The 25,688-nt window shown below is 51.5% G+C and overlaps 1 protein-coding gene and 1 long non-coding RNA gene across 2 annotated transcripts in view; one reads left to right on the forward strand and one right to left on the reverse strand.

The window, feature by feature from the left end:
• Positions 1 to 5,350, reverse strand: part of LOC125923511 (uncharacterized) — a 6,218-nt gene extending 868 nt beyond the window's left edge. The window contains exons 1-4 of the long non-coding RNA XR_007458070.1: positions 5,194 to 5,350; positions 1,658 to 2,519; positions 1,462 to 1,558; positions 739 to 991 (exon numbers count right to left, since the gene is read on the reverse strand). This is a non-coding gene — a long non-coding RNA (uncharacterized LOC125923511). The remainder of the gene's footprint in view (positions 1 to 738; positions 992 to 1,461; positions 1,559 to 1,657; positions 2,520 to 5,193) is intronic.
• An 8,149-nt stretch (positions 5,351 to 13,499) lies between these two features.
• The window catches only part of TDRP (testis development related protein), a 40,555-nt gene continuing 28,366 nt past the window's right edge, over positions 13,500 to 25,688 (forward strand). Inside the window, exons 1-2 of the mRNA XM_049631851.1 lie at positions 13,500 to 13,542; positions 14,412 to 14,604. Coding sequence (XP_049487808.1) covers positions 14,497 to 14,604 — 108 coding nt within the window. The 5' untranslated portion in view covers positions 13,500 to 13,542; positions 14,412 to 14,496. The remainder of the gene's footprint in view (positions 13,543 to 14,411; positions 14,605 to 25,688) is intronic.

Consider the following 25,688-nt stretch of genomic DNA (forward strand, 5'->3'; position numbering starts at 1 on the left):
CAGGCTGGGTCCCCAGGGCTGGTGACCTCTGAGGACGGGCTGGGCCCGCAGGGCTGGTGACCTCTGAGGCCCGGCTGGGCCCCCAGGGCTGGTGACCTCTGAGGACAGGTCTGGGCCCCCAGGGCTGGTGACCTCTGAGGCCCGGCTGGGACCCCAGGGCTGGTGACCTCTGAGGACAGGGCTGGGCCCCCAGGGCTGGTGACCTTGAAAGATGGGCTAGGCCTCTGGGCTGTGACCTCTGAGGACAGGACTGGGCCCCCAGGGCTGGTCACCTCTGAGGACAGGCTGGGCCCCCAGGGCTGGTGACCTCTGAGGACAGGCTGGGCCCCCAGGACTGGTGACCTCTGAGGACAGGCTGGGCCCCCAGGGTTGGTGACCTCTGAGGACAGGGCTGGGCCCTCAGGGCTGGTGACCTCTGAGGATGGGCTAGGTCCCCTGAGCTGGTCACCTTGGAGGATGGGCTGGACCCCCAGGGCTGGTGACCTCTGAGGACAGGGCTGGGTGACCTCTAAGAATGGTCTGGGCCCTCAGGGCTCATGACCTCAGAGGATGGGCTTGGCCCCCAGCTGATGATGTCATCCAAAACTGGGTTCTCCTCTTGGTGGATATCCAGCCAAAGAGAATAGGAAAAGGAGGGTTTTACTTGCAACCAGTAAAGGGGAACCCGGGGATCTTTCCAGAAGCAGCATCCCCCCAACAACAGACCTGGGGAAGCTATAAGCCAAGGGGCACACATACCCACAGAGAGGCTTGCTCAATGGGGAGTTCAGCGCCGAACTGGGGCAGAAGTCATTCTAAGGTGACTGCGTCCAGGTCAAAGTCAAGAGCCGCTGCTGGTGGGGGATCTGACTACCCAGAGGGGGTTAGATCTAGATCCTGCAGAGATCAGCAAGCTATGTGAGAGGCCAGTTGGCCCTTCTGAATACGGTTAGGTGTCTCCTGGCCTCATGGTCGCTGTTTGTTCTTAGACTTTCACAAGATGTCCAGGGGCCTGAAATGACTTTTGTTGTGTTAGGAAAGCTGTGTCTATCTTTTTCCGGGGATCCTCCCAACTCTTTCTGCCTACGGTGATGGTGGGAGATGGACTGGCCCCCCAGGGCTAACTGGGGGCGGGGGGGATTCTCCCCAGCCCCCAAGGGCTGCGCAGTTCTACATCCTGTTCTCTTCCATGGTTCCCCGCCAGCCCCATGAGGTAAACTTTGTGGCCAGGGGGCCTCGAATCCACAAAAGGACGTGCATGTGACCATGACGGTGCTGGAGGGAAAATGAAAATCAGGCCTGTTTGGAGTTCCCGCATCCCAAACACTGCCTTTATGAATGAGAAATTCACCCCCAGGTTTATAAAGTAACCCCAATCGCCTTACAGACCAAACAGCCCTCTTTCCTGTGCTCTGCAGGGAAGGCATTCCAGGAGTTTTTGCTGAGCGGGGGGGGGGGGGGGGGGGGGGTGTCCAAGCAAACCTTAATCTCCAGAGCTTTGCACTTCAGTGCTGTCTGAGGGTCCACATTCTGTGTCCTTCTAGAGAGGTGTCTTGTTTATGGGTAAGCCAAAGCATTTCTGAATGAAAAATAGTAATGTTTTCACACCAAATTAGCCATTCAAATGGTAATTTGAAAACCTCCCCAAAATTTGACCATGGATTTTTTTTTTACTCACTCTGAGGCTACAAGTGTGTTTTCTGAAGGCTCAGAACTCGCTGTGTGTTGGGGTCACTCGACTCAATGTGACAGATAACGAGGGAGACACACAGGCGGGCAGGTGCCCCCAAGGATGTGGGTGGCAGCTGGCAGGAGTGAGGAGGGGAGGGCAGGGCCATCAGGGACCTCAGACCAGCTCGCCCATCGGAGGGTTTCAGTCCGGAAGGGTGAGATCCTGTCTCCATTGAAGGAAATGTAATTATTACCAAAGTCTTTGATGCCTGGATTCCCCAGACAAATAACCGTAGGGGGGATGCGGGGAGGGGGGGGGTTAGAGAGAGGAAGTCATTTTGTGTTCAGATGGAAATCCTGCCTGGGAACAAGATCCAGGGCCGGGGTCCCCTCTGGCTGGACAGAGTCCTTGTCCTAGACCCTCCGGGACACAAGCCTCTCAGACGCGAAGCCTGTTTCCAAGCTCTGAGAAATAGCTCGTTTAGAGACAAGAACAGAGATTTAGGGAGGGCAATCAGGCCCAGTAGTCTTTCTAGAACAAGAACACAGCAAAGATGAATGTATTAAGGGCTAACAGTCCACCGCTGTCTGGTGCCCCGGCGAAAGCTGTGTTTATTTTCAAATGGGGACTTCCGTGCCACACCCAGATGTTTCTCTTTTACCGCAATAGGTAGGTAAACTGGGCCTCTGAGAGGTCAAATATTGTTTTTCACTTCCTTTCCTCATGTGAAAATCAAGAACTCTTGCTAACATGTCTATGTTGTAAAGCCCTGGTTGTACTTTGAGACACGGATCTTCTGCCAACCACGGTCAGTAAACGGTCGTGACAAAAATGACTTCTGGTTTTCCTCCTTCTTGGGCCATGGCTCCTGTCACAGAAGAAGAATAATAATAAATTATGTTTTTTATTTACTTTTTTCTAATTTTTTTTAATGTCGATTTTTGAGAGAGAGAGAGAGAGAGAGAGAGAGAGAGAGAGCATGAGTAGGGGAGGGGCAGAAAGAGAGGGAGACCCAGAATCCAAAGCAGGCTTCAGGCTCCGAGCTGTCAGCACAGAGCCCAACACAGGGCTTGAACCCACGAGCCGTGAGATCATGACCTGAGCTGAAGTTGGACACTTAACCATCTGAGCCACCCAGGTGCCGCATTCGTTTTTTTTATTTTTATGTTTTAAAATTTATTTATTTTGAGAGAGAGAGAGAGAGAGTGGGGGAGGGCAGAGAGGGGGGAGGGGCTGAGAGAGAGACATCGGGAGGGAGAATCCCAAGCAAACTCCAAGCTGACACAGCACAGAGCCCGATGTAGGGCTCAAACCCATAAACCGTGAGATCATGACCTGCGCGGAAATGGAGAGTTGGACACTTAACCAACTTTCACCGTAATTCCTGCCTATTTTAAAATCTGTGGGCACCCAGCGGGCACCCATTTGAAATTGTGGTTTTCAGGGGCGCCTGGGTGGCGCAGTCGGTTGGGCGTCCGACTTCAGCCAGGTCACGATCTCGCGGTCCGTGAGTTCGAGCCCCGCGTCAGGCTCTGGGCTGATGGCTCGGAGCCTGGAGCCTGTTTCCGATTCTGTGTCTCCCTCTCTCTCTGCCCCTCCCCCGTTCATGCTCTGTCTCTCTCTGTCCCAAAAATAAATAATAAAAAAAAAAAAAAAAGAAATTGTGGTTTTCACTGCACTCATCATGTGGAATTACGGGCTCATCTATCTACCGGGGTCAGCGCTAGGGACGTGTCTGCTCTGAAGATGCCCCTATAACTGGCCTGCTTTCCCTTCAGGTGGACCTTGATGTGGTTTAACCTCAGGACTGAATTAACTACAAAATCCACCGGGCAAATACATGCAGAACCAAGAGACAGGGAGACAGACAGGGAGGGAGAGACAGGGAGGGAAAGACATAGGGAGGGACAGGGAGGGAGAGACAGAGGAAGAGACAGGGAGAGACAGGGAGAGAGAAACAGAGGAAGAGACAGGGAGGGAGAGACACAGGGAGAAAGACAGGGGGAGAGACAGGGAAGGAGAGACAGGGAGAAAGAGATGGAGAGACAAGGAGGGAGAGACAGGGAGAGATGGAGAGGGGAGGCAGGGAGGGAGGGCTGCTGAGGTAGGGTCAGTCACCCACTAGTAAGATGCTCCTGAGTAAGGAGCCCCCTCCTGGAAGGGGTCTGCATGGCCTTGGCCAAGGGGCCCACGTGCCGCCCGATGTGGGCAGAAGGTGATCGACAGGAGCTCCTGGCTCTGGAAGAAGGAAGGACACACAAGGGCCCAGCTCAAGTCCGCCTGTTGGGGGTGGGAAGGGGGCTGGGAACCCCTGGACCCAGGGGGCCCTGAGGTGGGGGTCTGTGCAGGTACAGGGGCCACGGGGGAGGGATCGGAGCAGGCAGGGCCTTGGGGGGGGGGTGGCATTATGGTTTAAAACTGCAGCGCCCTGTTGGTCGTGCATCTCAAGTGCCAAGTCGCTGGGCATGATTGCTGAGCTATTGCAGATTGGATAATTGCAAAAGTCTCGTTACTCTGTGCTTTTCACTATTTACCAATTGTGAACGTGTGTTATTCTTGTAAGCAGAAAAGATACATATTTTTTTAAAAGTATTGAATATTTTCACATGAGTATAGCAAATATATTGCTGTTAAATTGAATGAGAAGGAACAGGCAAATTGTGTAAGAAGACTTTTAAAAATACAGTTTAGGGGCACCTGGTGACTCAGTCCATTTAGCAACTGACTCCTGGTTTCCGTTCAGGTCAGGATCTCATGGTTTGTGGGATCGAGCCCCACGTCGGGCTCTGTGCTGACAGGCAGAGCCTGCTTGAGAGTCTCTCTCTCTCTCTCTCTCTCTCTCTCTCTCTCTGCCCCTCCCCCCATAAATAAATGAACAAATAGTACAGTTATAAAAAGAAGAACAAACCAAAGAAGAGAAGGCAAAGAGGGGAAGGAAAAGAAGAGTGTGGCATCATGACATGGTCCAGGCTCGGGGGTGGGGTGTGGGCCGTGAGTGTCCCCCACCGCGAACACCTCCCTTCCTGGGACTGTGGGCCCAGGGCTTTCTGAGCTGACCTCCCCCCGCCACCCGGTCAGTGCTTCACTCCTCTGGGTTTGGAGTTTGCACAGGGGGGAGGGGGGGAGTCAGCAGTCCTCTGTCGAAGGCTGTAATTACTGTCCTGGTGTTTTTCTTCTTTAAAAAGTTTTTTTTTACATTTAACATCTTTAAAAAGTGACAGATCCGATGGTGAGTTGGGATTTACTCAAGGGTCAACGAAAGCTAATTATTCCCTCAAGTTCTTTGCTGGAGACCATCGGGTCTACCTGGTTCTCCTGCATAGGGCCTTGTGAGCACAGTGTAGACGGGCGGGTTTCCTGCACTTCCAGTGTGTGTGTGTGTGTGTGTGTGCACATGCACCCCTGCATGTGTGTGATGTGTGTGCGTGTGTGAGTCGAAATGGGCAGCCGGCCCTGTGTGCTGACACCCTGCCAGTGAGCCGGGCACCCAGTTGCCCCAAGACCGGACACTCCCCCAGCCCTGCCCCCAGGGGAGTCCTTACGGAAAGTTAACTGAAGGAGTTCAGGACACAGCACCCCAAAGTTGACGCTTGAGTCTATTGATTACTTTGAGCAGAGGACGATGGAGAACCAGCAGGTGCCTGGAGGGGCTTTCTGTGAATGCTCCCCATCTGCCTGCACACAGACCCCCCCGGCCCCCCTCTGGCCCCCCCCCACCCCCAAGGAAGCTCTTGGTACCAATCCCGTCCCTGGAGTCTGCCCACTGGGAGGATGGACGCTTGTCACAGGCCCCACCCCACACTGTTACACATGGCCACACCTCCCAAATGCCCCTCCCATGGCCCACATCCCCTGCAGTCATTACTCTGCCCGGGAGAAGGGGCAGGGGCCTCAGAACAGCAGTGTTCCCTGTTCAGGAACTCACACACATGATCTCCTGTTGTGTTTGTTTCTTGGGTCCAGCTCTGGAACCCAGGAGGGCGGAGGGGGGGACCCTGGAACCCAGGAGGGCACGGGTGGGGGGGGGCTTCCTCCCCTACAACCCCCCGAGACCCTGAGACCCCCAGGGAACTGGCCAGCCGCAACTCTAACCCCTTCCCCCTAGGCAGCCTGGCCAGCATCTGTGTACTGGCTCAGGAGCAGGCGTTACTGCCCTGGTAGCGACAGTGGGCCGCTCTCCGTCCTCCAGGTGTCATCCCCCCAGCCCTCCCACCCCCTGCAGCCTTCCTGCTGGAGCAACCCCAGGGCCCCTGATGCAGAAGCAGCTTCCCCGGGGTTCCAGTGGCCCAGTGGCAGGGGTCCGCGGGGACGAAGATCCGTGGGGACAGGGGTCGGGGGACGGGATTCGTGGGGACCAGGGTCCGTGGGGACAGGGGTCGGGGGACGGGGTCCGTGGGGACAGGGGTCCGGGGGGACGGGGATCTGTGGAGACGGGGGTCAGGGGACGGGGGTCCATGGGGACGGGGATCCGCGGGGACAGGGGTCCGTGGGGACAGGGGTCTGTGGGGAGGGGGGTCCGCGGGGACAGGGGGCATGCATGGGGTCCAGGGCGCGGGGTCCACGGGGACAGGTCTGTGGGGACAGGGGTCCGTAGGGACGGGAGTCCGCGGGGACGGGGGTCGGGGGTCCACGGGGGACGGCCCGTGGCCAAGGCCGTCCCAGCTCCATCTCTGGGTCATCCTCCTCTGGGCTTGGCTGCGGGCCTTCAGGGAGACTGTCTGCAGGTTCTCTGCACTAACTGCGCCCCAGGCACGACTTGAAGGTCCCCGAGGTACCACATGATATCACACCTGTCACTGCTCAGGCCTTACTTACCTGTGAGGGCGGGCCAGGCACAGAGAGGTGACGTGACTCAACGTCACAGAGGAGCAGCTGGGGAAGCCGTCCCTGGGTCGGCCGCTTGGGCTGGCCTCTGCTCTCCTGTCCCTGATAACAGGTTCTTTAAAAATGCATGTTTAGGGAGCCCTGTGGGGGCTCTGTCAGTTAAACATCCGACTGTTGGTTTCAGCTCAGGTCACTATCTCACAGTTCATGAGCTCAAGCCCTGCTAGGGTCTGTGCTGACTGCTTAGAGCCTGCCTGGGTTTCTCTCTCAGTCTCTCTCCTTTCTCCACACCCCTCCTCAAAACAAATAAACATTGAAAAATGCATATTTATAAGTTTCTGTTTCCATATTTCAAAAACGTATAGATATAACTATTTAAATATAGAAAGCCTTTTAAAATGACTGTAATTTAAAAAGGAATAAATACCGCCCTTGTTAACTAAGACACAGGAATGACTCAGACGAGACATCAGATACAAACTGCTTTAAAAATGAAGGATGGGTGGAGGGTGAGGGTGCTTCGTGGCCTTCTTGCCACTGTCTTGGATGATTGCACTCTTACCACCCCCTCGGGAGAAGTGGGGACTAAAAGGTGCTGGCCTTGGGTCTGGTGACGGCGGAGGGGCACTGGATGGTTGGCTGACCCTCCAAGGTGGCCCTCAGTCAGGGACCAGCCTGCAGGGAGGGGCTCGGAGGCAGGGTGGGGCTCACTGTTTCTGTGCCTTCACACTTAGTTTCAGGGTGTGAGGGGTGAATGCTGTTCTAATAAAGGCTGTGTCCCCACCCTTGGCACCTCTGTTTAAGAAAGGTTATTCTGACATGAGGGCTAATGGTGGAAAGGGGCTCCATCTGGCGACCAGTGGGTGGGGCCCAGTGGGTGGGGTGTGCACCCCAGAGCAGGTGGGGCGTGGAGGGACACCACTACGAGGAAGCATCAGGGGCTGGGGGTTCTTCCAGACAGGTTTCATGCTGAAGGCGGGCCAGGCGATCGGACTCACCTGGGGGGCGGTGAGGAGCCTAGTCAGACACAGAGCTGGGGGCTCCCTGAGACTGGGCGACACAGGCCCCACAGGGCCGGCACTGTGGTCGGACAGTGAGGGTCAGGGCCCTGGAGGAGCCTCCCTGGAGTTTGGTCAAGGGTAGCATTTCTGTCGCCTCACACAGGGCTTGTTAAGTGACCGAGTTCTGACTCAGGTCACAGAAGCAGGTGTTTTGCCATTTGTGTTGACCCAGAGCCCGCACCTGAGACCCAGAAACTGTGTTCCTGGGGGCTTTACAAGCGAGTGGGAGGTAGAGGAATCATGCTCAGGCTACAGATGGAAATCCAAGGCTCAGAGAGGGTAAGTAACTCTCCCAAAGCCTCACAGCAAATGCACGTCGCATCTTGATGCGTCAGCAAGCCTTCCAGATTCCTCTTTCCTCCTCGGTTTCTTTCCTGTGAGGCGTTCCCATTCCTACCCCACAGCGAGTTGTAGTGAAAAGGATGAAATGGCAAAATTTGCCAAGGGATTTTTTAATCTGAAAAACAGAACAGTACCAGAACAGAAAACACATTTCACATGAATATGTACATGACTATTCATAATATATATGGTATACATTCGGTTTAATTGCAGGAATGTGAGTCTTTATGTATCATTATGTATGTGTTTGGATGCAGTTGCTGAGGTTATTGTAGGGTTTTTTTATGTGAAAAATAGGAAATAAATTAGAACAAATCAATTATTTGAGTTTGTTGTAAATTCCCTGTCTGTTGCAATGTGTGAACTGTTTATAGTTCACAAAGTAGATTTCTTTTTTTATTTTTTAAATTAAAAAAAAATTTTTTTAACGTTTTATTTATTTTTGAGACAGAGAGAGACAGAGCATGAACGGGGGAGGGGCAGAGAGAGAGGGAGACACAGAATCGGAAGCAGGCTCCAGGCTCTGAGCCATCAGCCCAGAGCCCGACGCGGGGCTGGAACTCACGGACCGCGAGATTGTGACCTGAGCCGAAGTCGGACGCCCAACCGACTGAGCCACCCAGGCGCCCCATTTTTTAAATTTTTTAAATGCTTATTTATATTTGAGAGAGAGAGAGAGCACGAGCAGAGGAGGGGCAGAGAGAGGGGAGACACAGAATCCGAAGGGCTCCAGGCTCTGAGCTGTCAGCACAGAGCCTGATGTGGGGCTTGAACTAACGAACCGTGAGATCATGACCTGAGCCGAGGTCAGACGCTTAACCGACTGAGCTACCCAGGCCCCCCTCACAAAGTAGATTTCTTAAAAAATCAAAAGAGCAAATACTTTTTGAACACTTTGCATACATAATTCATAGCAGATAAATAACACACGAGGCCCATACATGGTGTGTGACTATACAAATCTATGGTAACAACTTCTATAACTATATAAACCAAAGTGGAGTTTCCTCACTCTGCCCCCAGGCTTACTCCCCACGCATGACGAGCATGCATTTTGGTGAAACTCTCTCAGGTCTCGTTTTTTCTAAGTAGAGCTAGATTTCTAATCCAGGTCAATGGGCTTCAAATGCTGTGTTCCTTCCATTAAATGAGATAATGTGTATAAAATACAACCGCACGCCTTGTGTGCAGTAAGCACTCAGTAAATAGTAGCTGCAGTTTCCAGCATTATTTCTATGTGTGCTGTTGAGCTGAGAGAATGAGTGGATCGATTCGTGAATATTTATTTGGCCCACAGTTTGTTCTTGGCACTATGCTAGGAATGCACACTTGTGAGGGGTACCTGAGAAGCTCCGGAGAAGGTGTGATGGGTATAGAACGTTGTGTGGCTCTGTACCCACAGTGAAGGATCTGGAGCTCAGGCCGTTGGACACTGCCTCTGTGGCTCCCAGGCCGTGTGAGGAGTGAGTCCCAGACAGGAAACGCAGCTCACCTCCCTGGGAACTGTGGTCTCCAAGTCGGGAGGCGGGGGGAGGCATGCACGCTCTCCTGAGGCAGTTGCTTTAGTTTTCAAGTAATTTTGCTAGAAAGTTCTATGTGGTACCATAGGCCATACTTTCATTTGAAATTAATTTTGCCAGGGTAAAACCTCACTAAGTTGAGCCTTCAGGCAGAAATGGCAGACTCGACCTTTAATAAGTAAAAAGTGTTTCTCCACTAGTGAATTTTCAGGGGCTCTAGGAGCCAGCAAGGGCAATTCAGGCTAAAGTAGCTTCCTCCGAAGGGCGGTGGGGCTCATGGAAGGTTTTTTAACCATGTCTTTCTGGACACAGAAACAAATTCTTATGTGTAAGGTTGTCTTTGTGACACCGAATCGTGTGCAGTGCACCACGTGTGAAGTTTAATTGCACGAGTTAATTTTATAAAAATCCTAAATGAGTGACTAAGTGATGGCAGGTCAGAGGCCTAGAGCACGTGGGGAGTGCTTCTCAGATTCCCAGAGGCCAGGGGCACCTGGGGGGCTCAGTCAGTTAGGCGTCAGACTCTCGGTTTGGCTCAGGTCATGATCTCTTGGTTTTGTGGGTTTGAGCCCCACATTGGGCTCTGTGCTGACAATGTGGAGCCTGCTTGGGGATTCTCTCTCTCTCTCTCTCTCTCTCTCTACTCCTCCCTTGCTCACACTGTCTCTGTCTCTCTCAAAAATAGATAAATAAAACTTTTTAAAAAGTATATAAAAAAAAGAATTCCAGAACCCTGAAGCCCCAAACAGGCTTCTCTCTGTTCCCGCCTGCAGCAGGCACATGCTGGGGCTGCTGCGTTTCACCTCCTCCGGTCCTAGATGTCCTTCCCTGCCGTGCTCTCCTAGAAATGACACGAATGCTGTTTAAAATAAACTGGAATTTAGCATTTTTTATTTAGCAAGTCTGGCCTTCTTTTCCAGACTGTCCTGGATTCGCAGGGGGTTACGGCTTAGAGTGAAGATTTTCAAAGCAAAGAAATGTGGCTCTAGCGCCGAAAGGAAGCCCCTGGTCTGAGCACAGGCCCCTCTCGCATGAATAAAAGAATCTGGGTTATTTGTTGAAGTGTTCTGACTTGGTTTTCCACGTTTTGTTTGTAGTGTCCTTGAAAGGACTGTGTTTGGATCCTGGCTTTGTTTTGTAATCTCTGCTTTGTGGTGTTTGACTTTTATCAGTGTTTGTGCTTGGAGTGTGTTTATTTTGACAGGACCCCATGGGACCTGGGGTATAGACTCGCAGTGTGTTCACAGTTCATACCGTAAGCATTGCCACATTGTCTATGCATATTGCATTCTTCAGCCTTTCCAGTCCAAAGGCCGAGCTGGTTGGACCTGGTTTGAAGAAGCATGTGTGTGTGTGTGTGTGTGTGTGTGTGTAAATTTTAACATTCTTATTTAGTCAAGGAAGCAAGAGTTCCTAAATTTAATACCTACTGGTTAATCTGTAGTGCTCTGTTGTGTTACATGATTGAAATATTTGCGTGTGGTGGGTCTAGAGATCTTTTGGGGTGGGTGCGGATAGGTGCGAGTCTGTGTGTGACTATTTACCTCATGATCCTCGAGACTTATGGAGTATGTGAGGATTTGTGGGTTACCAGATGGTCTTGCTTTCCAGGTAGCTGGCTGCTATTTAAAATTTGGCTTATGCTGCTCAGCAACTGAGTCCCTTCAACACTAACCCTAACCCTTACCCCAACCCTAACATTAAAACTAACTCTTACCCCATCCCTACCCCTAACCCTAACATTAAACCTAACCTCAACCCAAACACTAACCCTTACACAACCTTGACCCTTACCCCAACACTGACCCTAATGTTAACCATGACCCTGACCCTAATCCTAACCCTAAACCCTAATTCTTATCCCAACCCTGACCCTGACCCCAAACCCAACCATAACCCTGGCCCTGACCCTTACCCCAACCCTGACCCCAACCCTAACCCTTACCCCAAACCTGACCCTGACCCTAACCCCAACCCTAATCCTAACCCTTACCCCGACCCTGACCCTAACCCTGACCCTGACCCTAACCACTAACCATCACCGTAACCCTGATCCTGACCCTAGCCACTAACCCTGACCCTACCCTAACCACTAACCCCACAGGGGCCAGCATGCCTGTCTCCAGTGGGTCTGTTCTTAGGGCTCCTGCAGACCTTCCCCAAAGACAGATTCAGACCCTCTTTTCATTTAAAAGAATGCTGCGAATCACTTCTGAAAGAGCCAAAAGATGCCCTTGATTATATTATTATTTTTAGAGTAGTAAAGTTACAAAGCTTAAGATCGTGTTTACGGTTCTGGATTCCTTTTATGAAATATATTTGTAAATTATTCAAGGAATATATGAATGTATATTTAGTGTGAAAACACAAGCAATATAGAAGTATATAGAGTAAAAAGTTTCTCTATACAAGTTACTTTGCTGGGTAGGAGGGTATGCATATTAATATTTTATTTATTTATTTATTTATTTATTTATTTATTTATTTTTTACTTAGGCTCCACACCCAGTGTGGAGCCCAACACAGTGCTTGAACTCATGACCTTGAGATCAAGACCTGAGCTGAGACCAAGAGGCAGTGCTTAACCAACTGAGCCACCTAGGTGCCCCATTAAACTTTTGAGAGCTATTAGCAAATAGATCAAACTTGCCTTCTAAAATTTTGTACTGTCACTGCTGCCAGCAGCCCATGAGGGTTTCCCTACACTGTTCCCAACACTACATATGTCTTTATAAATGTTTGTTACACCCACTTTGATGGGTGGGTATCTTTTTAATTAAGTTTGTAATTTTAATTCCAGTATAATTAACATAGTGTTGTTAGTTTCAGGCTTATAATATTGAAATTGAATAACTGTGTACATTACTCAGTGCTCATCACGACAGGTGCATCCTTTGTCCGCATCACCTGTCTCCCCATCCCCACCCACCTGCTCTCTGGTGACCAGCAGTGTGTTCTCTGGAGTTAAGAATCCGTTTCTTGGTTTGTCTCTTTTCTTTGTTTTGTTTCTTAAATTCCACATATGAGTGAGATCATAAGGTAACTGTCTTTCTCTGATGACTTATTTAGCATCATACTCTCTAGCTCGTTGACAGCTGGACATCTCAATTTGCACTTCTGTGATTGCAATGGAGTTGAGTATATTTTATTGTTTGACTCTTTCCAAAGACAGGAAATAAAAGTCATTTTGTACTTTGAGATGTGTGAAGTGTCTCTCCGATTTCTGACTTTATGGGAGGGGCAAGGACTCCTCAGCTTCAAATGGGTCCTCTGACTCTCCAGGTTGGGGTCCAGGCAGGGGGTTCTGTCACACTCCTTATGACTGTGACCTATCTTAGCTTAGAAAAAGTGTTACTTTTTAGACTGTCAAGATGCCTGTAAAAGTACCTTCAGGTGGTTGTCTGTAACCTGTACCCTGTCTGGCACATCCACACCTCTTGTTTGTCAATAGTCAGGAAACCCTGAAAATCATTTACACATTCTTTTGCCCCAGAACTGCAGCACTGACTAGTCAGGCTTCGTGAACGCGAGGGGCCAGTGTTGACGCAGGTCGGCTGAGGCCCAGAGCGCCGCTCCAAGGCCTGTGCGGGTTCCAAAGTGGCTAGGGGCTGTTTGACTCTGACCAGGCTACTAGACGTCTAGCTGACTCTGCTGCCTTTTTCCGGACCTCTCCCACCACGGATCCCTCTAAAGCCGCCCCCTCCTGTACCCTCCCGCGCCTGCACACAGCGGTCTGCTTCAGTTGGCTCTCAGACACGGCTAGCCTGGCCGCGCGCACCTGCGGCCGCGCGCACCTGCCGGAGCCAGAATGGGGTGGGTGCGGGGGCAGGCAGGTCACTTGAGCCGCCGGGTGGGCCTGCGCGCGTGCCGAATCCTGGGCGCGGCCGCGCCCCGGGACACCTGTGACCCCGGGCTCCTAAGTCGACAGCAGTCGCCCGGGGGCCGAGTCCTCCCGCAGGGGTCACTGCCGCGCGCGCGCCGCCTTTCCTTTTGGGGGCGGAAGCCCGGCGGGCAGAGGGCAGTGGGCATGCGCACTGCGCCCGCCCCGCGTCCGGCGGCCGTTGCCTTGGTGACCGCGGGCCGGCCGCCGGGGCCCCGCCCCCGCGCCGCCGCCCGGCGGACCTGGCCGCGCCCCACGGCCGGGGTGAGGGGTCTGACTGGGTTGGGGTTCCGGGGACTAGGGGGTGGGCTCGGGGTGAAGGGGAGGCCCGGAGTGGGGGGTCCTAGGGTAAGGGGGGGTCAACTCGGGGTGAGGGGTCGGCCCGGGGTGGGAGACGGGGTAGGGGTGAGGAGTGCGGGCTGTGAGGGGGGCCGAGATCAGGGGTGCGGGGAGGGGTGAGGAGGCCAGCCTGGGGTGGGGGACGGTCTGGCCAGGGGTGAGGGGGCCGGGGTGAAGGGGTCCCGGGTTGAGGGAGGACCCGGGTTGAGAAGGGACCGTGAGGGCTGGGGGGAGCCGGGATGAAACAGGGTGGTGAGGGGTCCCCGAAGTAAGAATGTCAACCCGGGGTGGGGGTGGGGGGTCGGACCAGGGTGGGAGTTAAGCGGGAGCTGCCCCAGATGAGTAGGGGCCAGGAGGAATGACCCCGGGATGAAGCTGGTCGTTTGGGGGCGCCCGAGGTGAAGACCTCCGGGGGACGTAGGCTGCGAGGGGCGGGGTCTTGCGGAGGGGGCGGGGAGGGGGCGGGACCCTCGCTGGACTGAGGGGGAGCTGGGTCCTTGGGGTCTGAGCCCGGCCCCCGGGGGCGGGGCCCTCGGCCGGGGTGGGGGCGGTGACCTCCGGTTGGGGGGCTTTAAGGAGGGGTTGGAGGCCGGCGGGGGTAGGCGGGTAGCGGCCTGGTCAGGGGTGGGGGCGTCTGGTTGGGTGCGGGGAGCCCGGTGCCCAGTGGACCTGGGCCTGGCCCGGGGTGGGGGCGGGGGCTCAGGCGGCCCGGGGACGGACGGGTCCCCGCGGGGTGGGCCGGGCCCCGCCGCCCGGCCCCGCCCTGCCCCACTCGCCGCGTCCCGGTCGTGCAGGAGCCGCAGCCCGAACGTCCGCGCGCTGCGGGCCGGCCGACGAGGGGCGCGCGTCGACGCACGCACCGCGGAGCCGCCTCGGAGCATGTGGAAGCTGAGCCGGAGCCGGGTGCTGCTGGACGAGCCCCCCGAAGACGAGGACGGCCTGCAAGGGGGGCCGCCGCCCGCCGCCGCCGCCTCGGCCTCCGCGCAGGTAAGGGAGGAGGCGGGGCGGGGGGGGCGGCGGTGCGCGCGGGAGGCCGGAGCCGTGCGGAGGGAGAGCCGTGCGGCCCGTTCGGATCTGGGGCTCGTCCGGGGGCCCCGGTGCTGTGGTGCTCGCCGCCCGCCCACCCCCACCCCAGGGCAACACCCGGGCGGGAGGGCGCGGGGCGCGCACACCCCGGAGCACCCCGGTCCCGGCGCGCTGGCCTTCCTGCAGAGTGGAGGCTGCAGTCGCCGCGCTGGGCGGTGGGGGGCGGTGGGGGCCTGCCCCGGGGTCGCGGCGAAGTGGGTATTTCCTTCTCTTCAACCTTTGCCTGCCTGGAGGAAGAGGGCAGGTGTCCTTCATGCAGAAGATCGAAAGCCGCTGGCCTTACGAGTTCGGAGATATGCTTGGAATGTTTAGAATTTTTTAATTAAAAGGATCCCAGGTGGGGCCTGTGTGTGTGACACATGTGTTCCCCTCCCCCCCCCCCTTTCCAGTGCATAGTTCTCTTCCTTGTCTCATGAAATTTAGGTCAGATTTTCAGCTTTTTTTTTTTTGTTTTAATGACGTAGTCCTAAAATTTTTTTGTTGTTGTTGTTGTTAAATGTTTGGAAACTCCTGCTGCTGTTAAAGCTGTTGTGGAAGTTCACGACGATCTGTATCTGTCTTCTGAGGACCTGGGAACGGTCTCGGGACTGTGTCTTCCTGGCCTGCGACCTGAAGGGGCTCGTGCCGGCGGCTGCTGGTGTCGGGTGCCCGCCCCCGCCCGGAGAGGGTCTCATGCAGCACCTGGCTCGCTTCCTAGTTAGCTGCTCTGCATCATTTACTTTCTGGTCATGGAGCGCCCGCCCTCCGTCTGACTTTTTTCATTTCAAACTTTTACGGTTGCTCTAAGCAGCAACCCTCCTGAACATAACGATGAGAATTTACATGTTGCTTTAAGTGGCAGCAGAATTAGTTTATACTGGAAATAATTATTGCTGTATCGTTCTTTCTGGAGGAACTCAAAAACTTTAAGCTGACCTTGCTATGTTCTCTGCTCCCATTTCTCTTAATGAATCGTAAAACCCCTTTTCTTTCTTCTTGCAGAATTGTCACCTTAGCTAACAGTGTATTTTTTTTTCTATTTCAGTAAACTTTATTCTTTAGGTACCCAGCAAAATTGAGTGGAAAAGACAGAGCTGGCATATACTCCCTGTCTCCACACACGCTCAGCCCTCCCCCACTCTCCGGTCCCTTTTGTTACAGTCAGTATCCAGCGCTGACGCCTGCGTGATCTGGTGATCTCGGAGTCCATGCTGTGCATTGGAGTTCACTCTGGCTGGGGTGCATCCCATGGATTTTGACGAATGTAACATGAAATACATCCGCCATTAGAGTACCGTGCACACTACCCTGAAAACCTCCCTGGTCTACTTATTCATCCCTCCCTTACAACCGCTGATCTTTTCTGTTGTGTCCGTGGCTTTGTCTTTTCCAGAATGTCATACAGTTAGAATCCTCCAGGGCGGAGCCTTTTCACACTGGCTTCTCTTATGTAGCCATATGTGTTCAAGGCTCGTCCATGTCTGTTTGTGGCTTGGGAGCACATTTCTTTTTAGCCCTAGGTGATTTTCGTTGTGTGCTTGTATCGTTTATCTCTACTGAAGGGTGCGCTGGTCACTTCCAACTTTGGGCGGTTATGAATAAAGATGCTTTGCTATAAATGCCTTGGTGCATGTTTTTGTGTGGATATAAAGTTTTACTTGGTTAAATACTGAAGAGTGGGATTGCTGTGTCGTAGGGTAAGACGTTGTCCAGTTTTGTAAGAAACCACCAAACTGTCCTCCAGAGTGGCTGTGACACCCTGCATCACCTACAGCGGGAGAGGGACAGCTTCCGTCGCTCCGCGTCCTCGTTCGCCAGCACTTGGTGTGCTCAGTGCTCTGGGTTTGGGCTGTCTTCACAGGTGTGGGTGGCGTCTCCTTGTCTGAATTTGCATTGCCCTGATGACACGGGGTGTGGTGCGTCTTGTCACGTGCCTTTGTCCACCGTACATCTTTGGTGAGGTGTCCGGTCTTCTGCCCCATTTCTTCACTGGGTTACTTGTTTCTTCCCGTTGGTGTTGAAGAGTTCTTTGTGTATTTTGGATAATGGTCCTTTATCAGAGATGTCTTTCTCCAGTATTTTCTCCTAGTCTGTGGTTTGTCGTCCTCTCTGGCCGATGTCTTTCACAGAGCAGAAATGTTTTATTTTATTTCATTGTGTTTAGAAGTTTTTGGTTTTAATGTAGTCCAGGTTGTCAGTTATTTTTCTCATGGATTGTGTCTTTCATGTAGCATCTCAGAAGTCACGGCCACACCCAGAGTCACCTGGGTCTTGTCCCGTGTCCTCTTCTAGGGGTGAGAGGTGACTGGGCTGTTGCGTTACTTTATCAAGTGTATGTGTGGTTTGATGTGTGGAAACTCTGCTCTAGAAAACAGAGCCGTGTTTACTCGTGATGGGTTAGTCCCACTCCACAGTTAGTTCCTGCAGGAGGGTTTGTCCCAAAGCCAGCTCTTCTTAGAATGAAATGTGAAAATTGAAGGCCAGTCTACTGTAGAACTTCTGCCTCCAGACATGGGAATTCCCAGGCAGGAGGGACTGGGGGATCGTGGGGGGGGGGGGGGGGGGGGGGGAGGGCCCGTTGGTGGTTGGTGGCCTGGGGTCGGTGGCGGCGCGGGCCGGGGATTGTGGACGGGGCGTCTCCCGAGCAGGAAGCTGGTGCAAGCTCTTCCCGGCTGCTGGGTGGCAGAGTGCGGGCTAGGAGTGCTGGCCTCACTCTAGAAGGTGTTAGCATTCCTCTCTGGAAAATCAGGTCATGCGGCTCTAATCCGAGTTTTGTGTAAAAAGAAAACAATAGCTTAATGTTAAGTTTTAATAAGTTTGAGATTTGAGGCCTTCAAAATCAGTCCTTGGAGTCGAGTAAAGCCTGTTAGTTTTTACACCGTAGAAAAAAACTTTGAGCAGCTCTTTGCGCCTTGGCCTTTGTTGTCCTGAACACAGGCTGTTTTGCATTAGAATACAGTTAAGGTTTATAAAGCGAGTTCTTCAGTGCAGTCACTTAATAAGGAGAGACGAGTTTCTTTTTTTAATAATGTATTTTTTTTAACTTACATCCAAGTTAGCATATTGTGCAATAATGATTTCAGGAGTAGAATCCAGTGAGTGTCCCCTGCATATAGCACCCAGTGCTCATCCCGGCAAGAAGGAGAGACAAGCTTTGATGAGTCTAATGTTTATTTTTAAAAGCCTGCTATGCATATAGGGAGAGATTTCTGCACATTCCACGTTGGCGCTTCTTCCCACCTTCCCACAGGAAGTATCGTCACTTTTTTTTGTATGGCTATCCATGAGAAATATTTATGCACACACACAAACACATTTCCTACTGTAAACATCTTTCTGCATCTTCAATTGTTCCCTCAGTAATGTGTGTCTCAGGGAGCACTTCCTGTTTAGGTGCAGTGGCTGAAAACAATCTCATTTTTAAGGCTGCATTTTTTTCTTAGAGAGTGCATCAGCGGGGCAGAGGGGAAGAGAGAGAGAGAGAGAGAGAGAGGGAGGGAGGGAGGGAGAGAGGGAGGGAGGGAGGGAGAATCAATCCTAAGCAGGCTCCATGCCCAGAGTCGGGGCTTGACATGGGGCTCGATCTCAGGACCCTGGGATCATGACCTGAGCTGAAATCGAGAGTCGGACGCTTGACTGACCAAGCCACCCAGGCGCTCCTTATTGGACCTCTCCGACGGACATGGAGGCTGAGCCTTTTCTGAAATCCCTGCCTGTCAGTTTTATGCAGTAGCAGAGGAGGGGCTCGGAGCGATACTACACTGTGGGAGTTTAGACCATTCTTGGGTTGCTTTGAGCTGGGCTGCAAAGCGATTTAGCTAGCTTTAAGTTAATGCCTTTATTTTATTTTAAAGGTTTTACTTTTAAAAAGTGTTGATTTTGGAGAGCAAGAGAGCAAGCGACCAAGCAGGGGAGGGGCAGAGAGAGAGGGGGACGGAGGATCTGAAGCAGGCTCCGGGCTCTGTGCTGACAGCAGAGATCCCAAGGTAGGACTCAAACTCACGAACTGTGAGATCATGACCTGAGCCGAAGTCAGATGCTTAACCACCTAGACCGCCCAGTCGCCCCTGGCTATGTTGACTTTTAAGAAAGCAGTCCTCTGTAGATGACCTTGAGGAGGTTATTTCTAGTCCCTTTCTGTTACAACACGCAGCATGAGTCATTTCACGTGTCTGAGGTTACATGTCTAAACGTGGGGCTACTGAGTCCGGGGGCATATACTTCTGTGATTTGATGGCTGTCTCTAAACTGCTCTCCCAAAGAGGCCGCACGGATGCATGTCGGCCGTGCGTGACCCAGCCTGTCACGAGAGGCGTGTCAGTACGGTATAGTGCAGTGTTTGCAAAGTTTTAGACCTGATGGGTGAAAAGTGGTATCTTTTTTTTAAGTTTATTTATTTTGAAAGAGAGAAAGCGAGAGAGCGAGAGCGTGAGCAGGGGAGGAACAGAGAGTGGGGGAGGAAGGGAGAATCGCAAGCAGGCTGTGCACTGTCAGCGTGGACTCATGAACTGTGAGGTCGTGACGTGAACCGAGGATCCGACACTTAACTGACTGAGCCACCCGGGAGCCTAGAAAAGTGGTATCTTAATTGGGTTTTAATATTTTTCTCGTGGATAATATTAAAAAGCTTTTCATATGTTAACAAGCCTGAATAAGAGAGAACTTACTTAGCTTGTGAGAACTTCCTCACCAGTCCTGCCACCACATCATCAGATACGTTAAGCTATAGTCAGAGTAATTGCATTTCCATGGAAATGTAGCCTGTTATTTCAGATTTGGACCCTGGTTTCTGACGTACTTTGCTTGAGTCTTCCTCTGCCGTTTGTTCGCCAGGTGACCTTGTACGAGCTACCTGACCTAGCCAAGCTCCAGTTTTGTTTTTCAACTGAAAAATTGGGACAAGGGTGCAGTAACACCAGCATTTGTCATCTGTCGTGTTAAGGCCTTGACAGGGGTAGTGCGAACGTTTGCCAGATGGAGAGGCCAGTCACAGCAGGAAGGTGATCTGGAAAGGCCATATAGCTGGTGGGTGGTGACAGAGATTCTCCATGCGGGGACTCCTGGCTGGCCGAGTCGGTTAAGCATCCTACTCCTGATTTCAGCTCAGGTCATGATCTCACAGTTCATGGGTTCTGGGATCGAGCCTCACGTCGGGCTCTGTGCTGACAGTGCAGAGCCTGCTTGAGATTCTCTCTCTCCCTCTCTCCCTGCCCCTGCCCTGCTTTCTCTCTCTCTGAAAATAAATAAATATTTAAAAAAAAAAAAAAAAAGACTCTTCTTGACTAAGCCTCAGTCAGGCTCATCTGAGCCCTCTCTCCAGGTCTGAGAACATTTGTTAGCACTCAGATGGGCTTGTGCACGTCAATTCAGCTGGTGGGGCGCAGCTTGACAGGGTGGGAAGGTGTGATTCTACATGCCAGGACAGCTGGCTTTGTGCTCACCATGGAGGCTTGTTGCATTTTACTTATTGTCTCCTAGAGCCCTCTAGAATCTAGACAGCACCTCCACAGAGAAAGGACTTCATGTCTGCTGCTGTGTCCCTAATGCCAACAAGAGTGCCGGGCACCTAGCTGGTGTCGTCAGTCAGTACTTGTGAAATGAACGGTGTGGGCACAGGGTTTTCAAGGGACACCGCCACTGACAAATGCTGCTCAGAGAATGAAGTCGGGAGGGAATCCGAGAATAGGATGTGTGCTCACTGGACGTGGAAGGAGAAATAGGAGTCGCCCAGCCTCAGAAAATCTGATTCATTTTTATTTTTTTAATTTTTTTTAATGTTTATTTATCTTAGAGAGAGACAGAGCAAGAGCAGGGGAGGGGCAGAGACAGAGGGAGACACAGAATCCGAAAGACAGGCTCCGAGTTGTCAGCACAGAGCCTGATGTGGGGCTCGAACCCACGAACCATGAGATCATGACCTGAGCTCAAGTCGGCTGCTTAACAGACTGAGCCACCCAGGCACCCCTGATTCATTTTTAGATACAGATTCATTTTGGGGGAAGCAGATACTTCTTCGTAGGGTTGACATATTGGACACTCATATGAGCTAACTTTTGTCAAATACAAGTAACTGAGAATTATGTGTGGGAAGGGGAAGAAAAGGCAGAGTTAGAAAAGAAGGAAGAGAAGAAAGATTGTAGGTAAAGCAGTCCCTCTCCCTGGATTCATTTGGTTAGCTCATTTTTTTAAATTTTTTTGAAGTTTGTTTATTTTTGAGGTAGAGAGTATGCACACAAGAGTGGGGGAAGGGCAGAGAAAGAGGGAGAGAGAGAATCCCAAGCGGTCTCTGCTCTGTCAGTGCAGAGCTCCATGTGGGACTCGAACCCAGAACCCACGAACTGTGAGATCATGACCTGAGCGGAAATCTAGAGGTGGGCGCTCAACTTACTGAAACACCCAGGTGCCCCTGAGTTAACCCATCTTAAAAAAAGAGTTGAGGATTCTTTCACTTTGGTGCTGCCTTAACAGAAATATAATGCAAAACTTGTCTAGTAACCATGTTAAAAAAGTTTTTAAAAAAGGTGAAATCAATTTCAGTATAATTTTCAAAATTTGGTGTGTCTAAAATATTGATTATATCAATATGTAAACAATATAAAAATTTGTGAATGAGATTTTTCTTTCCCATACTAAGTCTTTGAAATCTGATATGCATTTTATACTTACCAGCATGTTCAATTTGGATGCTAACTTTTCATCAGAAATACTTGATAAATATTTAGATACTATAAAATTCTAAGTTGAAAAAGTAAACCATTTATCCAGGTTGTTCCAAACACGCTGAAAAGTTTTCCAATAGCTGAGTTAAGTATCTGTTTTTAAGCTGACATTTAGGGGCATCTGGGTCACTCAATTGATAAAACATCCTACTCTTGATTTCAGTTCAGTTTATGGGATCGAGCCCCACACAATGCACAGCCTGCTTGGGATTCTCTCTCTCTCTCTCTCTCTCTCTCTCTCACTCTCCCCCCCCCATTCCCCCTCTCACTCTGCCCCTCCCCTGTGTTCATGCTTTCTCTCTCTCTCAAAATAAACAAACATGACAAAAAACAGACCTTTAGATACTTACAAATGCAGTTCCTCAGCTGTGCTAGCCTGTGTCCGTCCTCTGCACCCTCACTGTGTTTAGCTGGGGTTTTGAAGGCACAGTGCAGCTCCAGAACTCTCCCAGATTCAGGTGGGCTCATCCGAGAGGGTCTGTGGGTTCTTGTGCGTGCCTGGCCTGCCCGGCACGGGATGAGGCCCACGGCCCTGTCCTTCGGCACAGTGAGCGAGGTGAGGACAGAGCCGTGCATGCTCGATGTCTGTCTCTCCCAGGCCCCAGCACGCTGCTGCATAATGTTCACCCGGAGATGCTAAGGTTAAGAATTTAGATGAAAATTGTTACTCCAGGAGTTTAATATCCTGATTGATAAGTTTACTTTCACTGGTTTTTACTAGAGCCTAAGGCAGCATGACTCGGAATATCCTGGAAAAATCGCCACTCCTTGTCACGTTTGCGTCGGACGGTGCGGGTTTCCGTGACAGACCGGAAGTCACTGAACAGAGTCCCGCTTACGTCTCCTGCTCTGAGGGCATCTCACCTCACTGAGCCCTTCCTTGGTAGGTGACCCCACAAGGCCAGTGGTGAGGTATTTACCCTGCCTTTATTGGGTCATCTGGTGGGAAGCATGCCTTCTTTGCCTTATGTGTGGGGTTGGGGTTTGGGGCTTGGGTGTACGAATAGGGGCTCATCAGCCCCAGTTATAGGATTAAAAGCCAAAGACCAAATGAAACTCAGGAGGGCCTTCACCTGTTATTTGAAAACCAATCAAGATCCAGACCAGGGACAGCGACGAGCGTTTTGTAGACTGTTGTTTCCCTGTCTGGTCATGCATCCCACACCGAGGGAGTTCTTCTTGGTCTGAGAGCTGTGCATGGTCAGATAACAGAGTTTCTTCTCCCAGAAGTCTAGTCTGAGGAAAGACTGGCTCTTCTCACTTCTGTCCATCTCGGAAATGGACGAGGGACCCCAGCAGGCAGGGTAGGAGGGGAGCAGGCAGCACCTGTCCCGTGGGGCCCTGATGTGGGCTTTTCACCTTGCGCGACGGTAACAGGTGTCTGTTAAGGGAAGAAAGCTAACGGAGTAGACGGGAGTGCATCATTCTGTGCAGAATTCTTATCGTCCGAACTGAGTGGCTGATATGAATTGGTTCTACTGTTTGAAAGATACTTTGAATCCTCTTGTGAGTGCTTGCTGTGATGTGTAGTAAGTGGGGTTCCTTCCTCAGTAGGGGTGGTTTCTAAAGTAACTGACCCTGTCTCGGTTCCCACCGTGTGCCAGACACTGCGGTGAGCACTTAACATGTGTCACTGCAGATCCTCACAGTGGCCCTGAGAAGTGGGCACACGCAGCCCTTGTTATTTGCAGACTCCCCTCCTCACTGAACTGTGTTCGGGACCCCAGCGCCAGTCCTGGCTGTCATGGTCGTGTCCTGCGCACACGCAGAGGCTGACTGGGCGCTGCTCTCCCTTCTTGGTCCAGCTCTCGCACTGCTAACAGGTGTCCTTTCTGCAGTCTTTTTGGTGCCTCGTTTTCGTGTTGTTTTTTTTTTATTGGTGAGTTTGCTTAGCCCTAAAGTGCCGTCTGATGTTCCTGAGGGCAAGAAGGCCGTGATGTGCCTTACAGAGAAAACACGCGTGAAGTAAGCTTTTGCCCAGGCGTGGGTTACCGTGTGTGGGCTGTTAGCTCAGTGGTAACGAGTCAAGATATGTTAAATAAGAGGTCTTTATACAGAAACACATAAAACAAGGTTATGTAGTGATTGATCGATGGCGATGTGGCCAGAGGCTCACAGAAACCTGGCCCTGTGTTTCCCCCAAGAACAGGGATTTAGTAGCTGCTAACTCAGTGTTCAGGACCACTTTTACCGCAGCCCTACCTCAAATGATGACAATCCACAACATTTTACATTTGAGGAAACTCATGTGGAGTTATGTAGTCACTAACAGGAATTTGAGTGCTGATTCCTCTGTGTGTGTGTGTGTATACAGGTATTTGTGTCCATGTATATGTATACGTATATGCATGTATATATATACATGTATATATACATTTTTTGAGTAGGTTCCATGCTCAACATGGGGCTTGAACTCATGACCCTGAGATTCAGAGTTGCTTGCTGTACAGACTGAGCCTGCCAGGCACCCCAAGTTTATATTTTTTTGCTACACTGTTTCTCTTACCTTATTAGGATATCATAAACTCGTGATATCATTTTTCGTTTTGCAAATATTGATATATTTTTTCCCTTCTCCTCTCCCAAATATTGGTATTTTATATAAAGAAAAATTTTAGGACTTCAGAGATCAGTGCCTAGGAACGGATGAAATTGTGTTCTGGCTCAAACTCCAACGTAGCAAACCTCATAGTACAGTTTTGCTTTTTGCTGTCCTGATGTTTTGTAATAACGAGTGTACTGATAGAAGTGTTGTGTGGGGGTAAGCAGCCCTCTCTGGTGGAACGTGCTGGAACAGGGTGGGAAGAGAACTGTCATAGACACCCACACTCTTCTGCATCCACCCCTCTCCTCGCTTCGTTACTCACTGCGTTGTTTGAGTGGGAGGGTAGGAGTTCCTCTGGCCTGAGGGTACTGACCGAGGCCCCCCAGTGCCCGTTAGTTGGCACGGGAGATGTGTACGAGGGAGGGCTGCGAAGCCTCGTGCAGGAGTTTACACAAACAGTCACGATACTTTACAAAGAATACATGTCTCCGCAGGAGGGAGTGCGGGCGGGCGGGCGGGGTGTGGATGAAACAGGAAGGATCCCAGCGCAGCTGTTCAGAAGCGAAATCAGAGCCCGAATTTCAGATTGAAGGGGAGTGAGCTGGTCAGTGAGCCTGTGCCTTGGGAGGTGAGGGTCAAGGGCTGAAGGGCAGCTGGAGGGAGCAGGACAGAGCTGTCACCTGTGGCTTTGGGGGCGGTAGGGGGCACGTCTGACCTGAGACTGGAGAGTCTGGCAGGTGACGCGACGAGGGGCAGAGGCCCAGTGCTCATCTTCGGCAGCACTCTGGGAAGCCCGCGGCAGCGGCTCCGTTCAGAAGTCCGAGTTCCGTCGGTCCGTAAGTTGGAGCCAGGGAAAAGGGAGTGGGTAGCGAGGTGTGTCGACAGAGTCCCCGTCCAAGAGTGGGCAGGCAGATCTGGGTCCCAGGTGTCTCTAGAATTTTGTGACCTGAAGCAAATAGTCATTCTGTGTCCTGAACCCTCCCTTACTGTAAAGGGCACATAGGAAATAGTTTAAGCTTGTCTGTGGGCAAGATGGTCTGGGTCACTTCTCAGCTTTGCCCTTGTGGCAGACGGAGAGCCATTGAACATGTAAATGAATGAGTGTGGGCGTTCCAGTGAAACTTTATGTATAAAAACCTGGGTTGGTCTGCGGGCCATTGTTTGCTAACCTCTATTTATATTTTATTGATGTGCAGTCGATATAAAATATTACACTAGTGTCTTGTGTACCATATACTGATTCAACATTTCTGTGCCTTGGGAAGTGACCCCCACTGTGAATCGAGCTCCCAGCTGTCACCGTGCGGAGTTGTTACAGTGTTACTGGCTGTATCCCCTGTGCTGTCCTCTTAATTAATCTCTAACTGGAAGTCTGTACCTTTTATGCCTTCCCCTGTTTTGCTCATGCCCCCCCCCCCCCCCCCCCCCCCACCCCCCAAAAAGTTCTTTGTATCTAGGAGTCTGTTTTTGTTTTGTTTGTTCTTCTTTTTTTTTTTTTTTAGATTCCACATAGAGGTAAAACCATATGGTATTTGTTCTCTATCTGACTTATCTCACTCAGTGTAATATGCTGTAGTTCATCCATGTTGTTGGAACTGGTGAGATTTCATTCTTTTTTTTTTAAATAGCTGAATAATATTCTTGTGTATGTGTGTGTACATGCACGGTGTCTCCTTTATGTGTTCATCAACCAGTGGACACTTGGGCTGCTTCTGTAGCTTGACTATTGTGAGTAATGATGC

Source organism: Panthera uncia, chromosome B1 (genome assembly GCF_023721935.1).
Source record: "Panthera uncia isolate 11264 chromosome B1, Puncia_PCG_1.0, whole genome shotgun sequence".
In the NCBI taxonomy this organism is placed as follows: domain Eukaryota; kingdom Metazoa; phylum Chordata; class Mammalia; order Carnivora; family Felidae; genus Panthera; species Panthera uncia.